This window comes from Tupaia chinensis, unplaced genomic scaffold (assembly GCF_000334495.1).
Source record: "Tupaia chinensis unplaced genomic scaffold, TupChi_1.0 Scaffold000628_1, whole genome shotgun sequence".
NCBI classification, from domain to species: Eukaryota; Metazoa; Chordata; class Mammalia; order Scandentia; family Tupaiidae; genus Tupaia; species Tupaia belangeri.
The window spans coordinates 3,322,848-3,331,031 of record NW_006160148.1 but is presented as its reverse complement, the minus strand read 5'-3'; the positions used below and the strand labels follow the sequence as shown (position 1 = coordinate 3,331,031).

General features: G+C 58.1%; 1 protein-coding gene across 1 annotated transcript in view; it reads right to left on the bottom strand.

The window, feature by feature from the left end:
* Positions 1–1,846, bottom strand: part of ZDHHC18 (zDHHC palmitoyltransferase 18) — a gene marked incomplete at its 5' end in the record, with an annotated part of 28,990 nt that extends 27,144 nt beyond the window's left edge. Inside the window, 1 exon segment of the mRNA XM_014591981.2 lies at positions 1,686–1,846. Coding sequence (XP_014447467.2) covers positions 1,686–1,846 — 161 coding nt within the window.
* Between the last annotated feature and the right edge of the window lie 6,338 nt (positions 1,847–8,184).

Genomic DNA, 8,184 nt, shown 5'->3' with positions numbered 1-8,184 from the left:
CCATTAGCCCCGCCCGGGGAGGAGAGCCAGGGCTGCCGCTGAGCCTCCCTAGGGGCCAGGTGGACCAGCGGGGTCGGATGGAAGGAGCAGAATCTTGGAGGCAGAGTGGCCTGTGGACGGGGCTGTGAAGAGGAAGGAAGCTGAATGTAGGCGAGAGGAAGCCAGCTACCGTGGGTGTGGCTGAGGACGCCCGGGCAGAGGAATGAGACAAAGAACAGCCGAGGCTCAGAGGACAGCCGCTCCCCACGGCCCTCCCTCCTGAGCTGCTCGGAGTCAGTGAGATGGTTTCGAGCGGTGGACAGAGCAGGGCTCTCACATGCACAGGCCCCTAGAGCGTGTCGGGGCCAGCGAGGAGTCTCAAAGCCTGTGTGACGCCACCCTGTTAGGGGAAGGAGCCACCCACAGACCGGAATGCCCACGTCACTTCCCAGCAGGAAGGAGCTGGGTGATGCAAGCTGAGATTCAGGCCCCGGCCCCAGCGCCTACCACCCAGGGGAGCCCACGCACCGGCGTCTGGGAGGAATCCAGGGCCACCCAGGGTGGCTGGCAGCACTGGTCCTTTCTGGCCTACTGGCCTTCCTGCCGTGCCTCAAACACACCCACACCCTCGGGCATCTGCCCTCAGGGGCTCCAACCCTCCTCCCACACCCATCCTCCTACAGGCCTCCCCAGCGCCTCCTCTCAGCATGCCCTTCCGCAGAGACCCACAGGGGTAGCCCTCATCTCGGGAGGCCTGTGCCTTGTTGTCAGACGCTGCGTCCTTCAAAGGGCCTCTCAACCGCTCTATGAGAGTGCCCGCTCTGCAAGCTGGGCCCCACCTCTTGGCTTTCCTCTTCCCTGTCGGAGCCCTGGGCATTAGCACTCGTCTACTGTCTCTCCTGCTGCAATGCCAGTCTCACTCGCTGCTGCCTCACCACATCTAGGACAGGGCCGGGCATGCCGTAGGGGCTTCAGTCGCTGTGCAATGAGTGAATAAATAAGTGTGTGAATGCCTAAGTGCACAGACTCTGGCTAGACTGCCTGGGGTCTCGTCCCAACCCTTCCACTTACTGTGTGATCTTTGACCATTACCAAACTTCTCTGTGACTCGATTTAATTCATCAGTAAAAGAAGAGGTACCAGAGTTCCTACCTCAAAGGAGCACTGAGGGGTTAAATGAGGTCATACATAGGAAGCGTTTACCACAGTGCCTGGGCCCAGGCAGCACTCGGTTCCTGTCCGTGCCATCACTGCCTTTGCATGCTCACATTTCTGCTTTCTTTTGGTTTTAATTTGCTATAAGGCGTGTGTACCCACCAGAGACAGAGATCAAGAGACAAGCAAAGTGGGAAATCGCCCCCTGGGAGATGGCCGTGCTACAATCGCTTTTCTGCCACTATCCTCTCGGGAGTTTAGGCACACACTCTGGCCATGATTTTTAAGCCATTGGGTCTGGGACTCGAACCGCCCAGTTGGCCACGTGGGATCCAGTGCGTCAACCTCCATGCCACCTGCAGGCCAACGATTCTGCTTATTTACTGCTCACTTGTTTCCCACCTGTCTCCCTCCGCTCCAGGGTCACTCCAGCCTGCCCTGCTCACCGCCGGCCCTACAGTCCCTAGCATGGTGCCACGGAGAAAACTGGGCTTCCTCCCAGGCCCGGGAATGGAGCTGGGGTGCCACGTCTGTGGGAGAGGGAGCCTCACCGATCTGCTTCTCCAGGGCAGCTGCTTCACAGACAGTGGCCCGGGGCAGGATCCCGGGGTCGGTGAAACTCGTCTGCAACAGGCAGCTCATGACGAAAAAGAAGAGGATGGCAGCGATGATGGGGATGGCGAGGGTCAGTTTGCGGGCCAGGTAGGGACAGCTAGAACGAGAGACGGAGAGAGAGGTCAGCAGACACCCAAGGGCTCCCTGGGGCTCAGGGCTGCGGCACCAGGCAGACGCCCAGATGCCGTCCTCCCATTACTGAACAGAGCCTGTCCCAGAGGCAGGGGCTGCTCTTTGGTGAGGGCAGCCACTCCCCAGGAGGTGTTTGAAACGAACATCACTAACTGATGCTTGCACTTTCCCCCTGCCCAGGGCAAGGTGATGAACAGATCCCAGCACACTTGAGCCCTGTACGTGGCTGCAGTCTCACAGCCCCGCTAAACTCGGAGCTTTGGCGACGCTACCATTAAGCAGACTGTTACTCGAAACGCACCCAGGCAGTGCTCGCTCACTCTCTCTCCAATACTTACTGAGGTCTGCTTAGTGGCAGGCAACACCTTCAGGAAGCCGCAGAAATAATGGCAGTGAGTAAGAGCAGTCCCCTCCCCGTGCGTAAGGTTGGGATCAGCCACACACAGCGAGGGGAGCGCCAAGGGGAGGGCAAAGCAGTGGCCATCAGAATAGGGTCAGAAAAGGTCCTGAAGGAGACGACATCTGTGCTAAAAGCTGGAGAATGAGTGAGCGATGAGGGAAGGAGACGCTCCAGACGCTGCCCTCACCCAAGGAATGGCATCCCCAAGGGGGAACTCAGACCCAGATCCCAGCTGGCCTGGAGAACAGCCTCCTCTGCCACCGGGTGGGCTGCCTACCGGGCTCCCAAGTCCCTCTCCAGTCCCCTCCTCCCTGTTAGGGCTGGGACGCGGAAGAAGTGTGGCTTCATGACCAACCTGCTACCGGGAGCTGTGCACACCAGTCAGGTCACGTCATCTCCCTCTTCAAACCTTCCGAAGGCTCCCTTCACATTCCGAATAGAACCCAAACCCCCGACCACGGCGCTGGGCCAGGAGCGACCCGGACCCTGCTGGAGACCGCCGCCTCACTCCAGGACACTCTCCCTGGCCCTCCCACCTGAGCCTTGGTACTTGCTCCTCCGTTTCTCTGGAAAGCTCTGTCCCCCAGAAGGGCCTTCCTTGACGATCTCTGAGCATGTCCCCATACTCCAGTCCCTGCGGGGTGCGTACTTGACACAGCAGTGGCCTGTCTGCCGGGCGCCGTCTCCCATCCGAGAGCAGCCCTCCGAGGTGGACCGTGCTCCCGTGGCTGCCCTTGCACTCCCGGCTCACCGTGCAGCACCCGGAATCCAGAGGTTGCCCAGGAAATCACCGTGAGATGGTTTTAACTGGTGTTTGGAGACAACACTAGCCACTGTCCTGTGAAGGCTTACTGAGTGGCAGGTGCTATGCCGAGCACTTCACTCGGACCTTGTCATCAAAGCCTCACTGTGCGGGGGCCTGGCAGGTGGCGTGGTGGTTGAGGTGCTGGACTGCCACAGGGCTGACCACAGTTTGAGTCCCGGATGTGGCCACTTACTTTCTCACCTTCTCTCTCTCTGGGAAGTGCACATCCCCAACAGCAAATTAGAAACAATAACAGCGGGACTGGCAGATGCTGTGGTGGTTAGGGCACTGCACTCCCACATGACGGGCTGCAGTTCGAGTCCCAAACTTGGTGGCTTACTTTCTCACTTTTCCTTTCTCTCTGTCTCTCTGGTCAAATTAAAGGTAATAATAAATTAGAGACCAGCAGTTAGCATAATGGCTATGTCACTGGACTCCCATGTAGTCAACTGGGTTCAAGTCCTGGACCCAGCAGCTTAAACTCAGGCCGGTCACGTGTGCCTGCATGCCCAAGATCCTGAGAGGAGAATGGAGGAGAAGGGATTGCGGCGTGGCCATCCCCACTGGGAGGTGATTTCTCGCTTTCTGTCTCTGTCTTTCTGGCAAGTGCATGTGCCCTATAGCAAAGGAAAAAAAAAAAAAAACTCTCCAAAAACAAAGGAATAATAAATTAAGTAAATTATTATTTTAAAAATAATAGTAATTAATGAAATTAAATAATTCTTAAAAAAAAATCCTCCCTGTGACCCTCAAAGTTTTGCTCCTCAACACAGATGAGGAAACTAAAGCTCAGCGCTAAGCTTGCCTGAGGTCATGTGAGGTCACGCAGCTCAGGCATAATACAGGGCCCTGGGCCAGGTCTGACCTGAGGCCTGAATCACCTTCCTACCTGTCCTCCCAGAGTCAGGGTGCCCCACCCTGCCGGACTCCTGGCCATTGGAGGCCTCAGCTCAGCTGGGGTGCTAGGAGCTGGCACAGATGCAGGGAGCAAGCCTGTGGGCATCTTTATGCTGTTCCAGAAGCCTCCATCCTCAGATGCTCTGGTCTCCACAGAGGCCCCTCCCCTGAGGAGCAGAGGAGGTCAGAGCCCGGGGGCCCAGCAGGCGGCACTCTCCCACACAGCTCAGCCCTCCCCAGGTCTGACCTCGGGAAGCCAGCTGGGCCCTCTGCCCCCCACCCGCAACTCATCCGGTGCATGAACAGCCATATTTCTTAGGAGACAGGAGACTTGACGCATGAGACTAGAGAGCCTCCAGGAACCAAGTCCCAGCCTCCTGACTTCCCTGGGCCCACAGCCAGACACAAGGTCACCCAGCAGCCATGGGCAGCACTGGGGTCTCCCCGCAAATGCTCTGTTCACTCCTTTGTTCAACAGATATTTAGTGTACTGAACTACCACACACCATGGACCTGGCCGTAGCCACTAGAGATACAAGTGAGACACGGTGGCGTGGCGGCTAAGGGCTGGACTTCCACGTGGCTGACCAGGGCTCGAGTCCTGGACCAGAGGCTTGAAAATCATGGTGGGTATGTGTGCACATGTGCCCAAAACCCTGCGAGAAGGGAGAAAAGGGGTCCCGGTGTGGCCATCCTGTCACAGGGGTAACTTCTCACTTTTCCTCTTTCTCCAGCGACAGGGCACACACCCTGTGGCGAAAACCTCAGAAAAAGGAAAGAAGGGAGGACAATGTCCTGCTCCCCTGGACAGACAGGCAGGAAGCGGACCAGGACGGCGATGCCCCGGAGGCGGGAGCCAACCTGCCTTTCACACAGGCCCTTCTCCTGCCATGCTCCCTAACCGTGCAACCACGACTTCCAGGCATTTACGCTGGGCTAGGTGTAAGTTCCCTGACGATGATGTCAAGTATCTGCAAGGGTCAGCTCTGGCGAGGCAGTGGTAACCCACCATTCTAGATGCCAGAGCCACATGGGCGGTCCTGGGCATGCATGTGAGTCTCCCTGGGCATGCATGTGATCCTGCCCACTGGGGCCAGGGTCGACCATGCGGTGAAGACCATTAGGGATCCCTGCCTCTCTCCCTCTTTTTTTTCTTTTAGAGATTTTTGCTACAGGGTGCGTGTACTCACTGGAGAGACAGAGAGAGAGAACATGAGAAATGGCCACGCTGCAATCCTTTCTCCTCCATTCTCCTTTCGGGATTTTGGGTATGCACATACACACACCTGGTGTGAGTTTCAGGACTCAAATTGTGGTCGGCCTTAGCCACTATGCAACCTGCTGGTCCCTCTCCCGCTCTTTCATGAGAGTAAGAGGCAGAGAGGGGGGGAGGGAGAGAGAGAGAGAGAGAGATGGAGGGAGAGAGAGAGAGAGAAGAGAGAGAGAGAGAGAGAGAGAGAGAGAGAGAGAGAGAGAGAGAGAGAGAGAGAGAGAGAGAGAGGAACCCTCAACAGAGCCTCAGACTCCAACCCCCAGCCTTTCCAGCCAGCCAGGGTCCTGAGTGTTCATGCCAAACGTGCACAGGTGAATCAGGAACTGAAACTGACACCCTCCACGAGGACCCAGCACCACTCAAGCAAGAACTAGCTGCACGAAGCTGGCCGATAAACTTGAAAATAAAATAGGATAAACTATCCGGGAGGATGTGTGTAGGTTTTGCACAAATACTGCACCACTTTATGTAAGGGACTTGAGCATCCTTGGGAGCTGGTACCCACGGGTGGGAGGATGTCCTAGAACCAAACCCATGCAGATCCCAGAAGACAACTGCAGAGAGTAAGGATACCAGTGTGTCAGAGACCAACGGCTAAGGCTAGTGGAGAGGCAGGATGGAGGGGAGTGCTTTGCTTCGTTATCAGAGAGACGGGGAGGGGCTGATGAAAGCCAAAGTAAGCCAGGAGGCTACCAAAGGGAGGGTGTTGGAAATGAGCAAAGGCCCCAGAGGGGTGTGTGAGGAGGCATGTGCCTAGAGGGGGCTGCAGGACAGGAGGAGGGGACCCAGCGGAGGGGCCGGAGGAAGCCGCTGTCAGAGCTCTGGCTCTCACCCTGACAGGACTCAGAGGTGACTTAGAATTGAAGGGGCACCCTGGCCCTGTGTGAGTGGAAAGTGGGGCAGAGCAGGGAGCGCTGCAGGGACGCAGGCCTGCTCACCAAGCCACCGAACAACCAAGCAGCACCATTTCCAGTAGGAAAGGCCCCAGAGAGCCACCTTCACCTTCCCCAGAGCAAGGGGGTGTGACCAGCCCTGCCCGCACCGCCAGCTGTTCCCACTCTGCCCGGTCCCTGCTGGGGTTTAACCACAGTCCAGACCAGGGAAGCTCTAGGCTCAAACCCAAACCCTCCTGCCAAACCCCCCACCCCAAGACAGGGTGGGCAGAAACGAAAGGCAAGAGGAGTCACAGTTCTCTCCAACCCCAAGTTCAGCTTCCTCCCTTGACGGGGATAACTCTCACCAGGGGTGATACCCACTCAAGCCAGAGGAGGTCCTGCCTCAGAACTGACCGACTCGCCCCACGTGGTCGCGGGACCAGCCACAGCAAGCACAGCCCCCGCAGCCTCGTCTGCAGCCCCAGCCAGAGCGCTGAGAGCGGCCTGGGCCTTGCAGGGAGAGGCACTTCCAACACACCCACAGGGAGGTCCCGTGAGGAAGATCTGAAACTCAGCCCCAGGGCCGAGGTGGCTGAGGTCCCCCAGAGCTCCTGCTTGTGAACCGCTTCCCACCCACACTGACTTAGGGAGGAAGGGCAGGTGTTTGCTGGATGGTGAAAAGGAGAAGCTAAATAGGAAGTCTTCACCCTGCTTCAAGGGGAAACCCAAGGTTGCAGATACAGGATCTGGCAGCCAGAAAGGGCCCTGGGGCAGCCAGGCCTCGCGCCCTTAGGAAGTGTCTTTTGGTGGAAACAGGTACTAAAAGTAGCCAACACAAGTGGCTTGTTACTGAGCACTCAGGCCAGCTTCAGGGAGCTGCATGATTACAAAGCACACTGCACAGACGAAGAAACCAAGGCTCAGAGAGGGAAAGTGACTACCTAGAGGTCACACGGTTAGTGCACGGTGGAGCTGGCAGGTGCTCCTAACCACTGTGGCACTAAGGAAGGGGCCACAGAGGGCGGAGACCCAGGGGGGTAGGGGGTGTCCCCTGGAGTCCCAGGAAGCCTGGCGCCCATGGCCAGACAGGCAGGGAGAAGTGACAAGCACGCACTCCTCCATGCATGAAGCCAGCCGTGGGGTCACTGCTGTTATGAAGGGATGAAAAGCCCCAGGGGCAAGGGCAACCTGTCACAGGACAGCACTCTGCATTCTTTCTCAAAAAATCAGACCTGTGAGACCAGCAGTTAGCGTAATGGCTATGTCACTGGACTCCCACGTAGTCGACCGCGGTTCACGTCCCGGACCCGGTTGCTTAACTCACGCTGGGCGCATGTGCGTGTGTGCCCAAGATCTCCAGAGGAGAATGGAGGAGAAGGGATTGCTGCGTGACCATCCCCCCTGGGGAGTGATTTCTCGCTTTCTGTCTCTCTGTCTCTCTCTGTCTGGCGAGTGCATGCGCTCTATAGCGAAAACCTCTCAAAAAAAAAAAAAGACCCTGCAGCAGTTCCTGGTGCAGGACAGGGTGGAGCGGGGCTGGAATGTGGAAAGGGGAAGCAAGCCCGGTCAGGAGAGGACAGGGAGGCCTGGAAGACACTTGGAGGACCTGGGGCCGAGGCTGGACAGGAAGCTCTAGAGAAACTAAGGAAGGAGAGGGAGAAGGACGGGGAGGCCAGAGGTCCCCCAAGGCCTAGGGTGGGTATGAGTGAGAGGAAGGAGAGGGGCTGAGGGGGAGAGGACCAGGGGCCCGGAGCGGGGCGGAGATGACTAGGAAATTCATGCTGCGGTGTTCCCGGCCAGAGGACAGAAGTCCAGATGTTGCTGGAAGGGATGCAAAGAACAGATGCCCGGAGGGTGAGAGAGAACTGGGGCGGGGACGGAGAGCCGCCCGGGGACGCTGAGCAGGAGGGACCTGCCCGGACGCCTGGGAGGCAGGCTCTGAGCCGGCGAGGGTGGGGTGTGGAGGGCCGGGGGCAGTGCTTCTGGCAGACAGGCAGAGACGGGGTGCCGGGGAAAGGCGGGGGGGGGGGGGGGCCGGGGGCGGCCGGGGGGG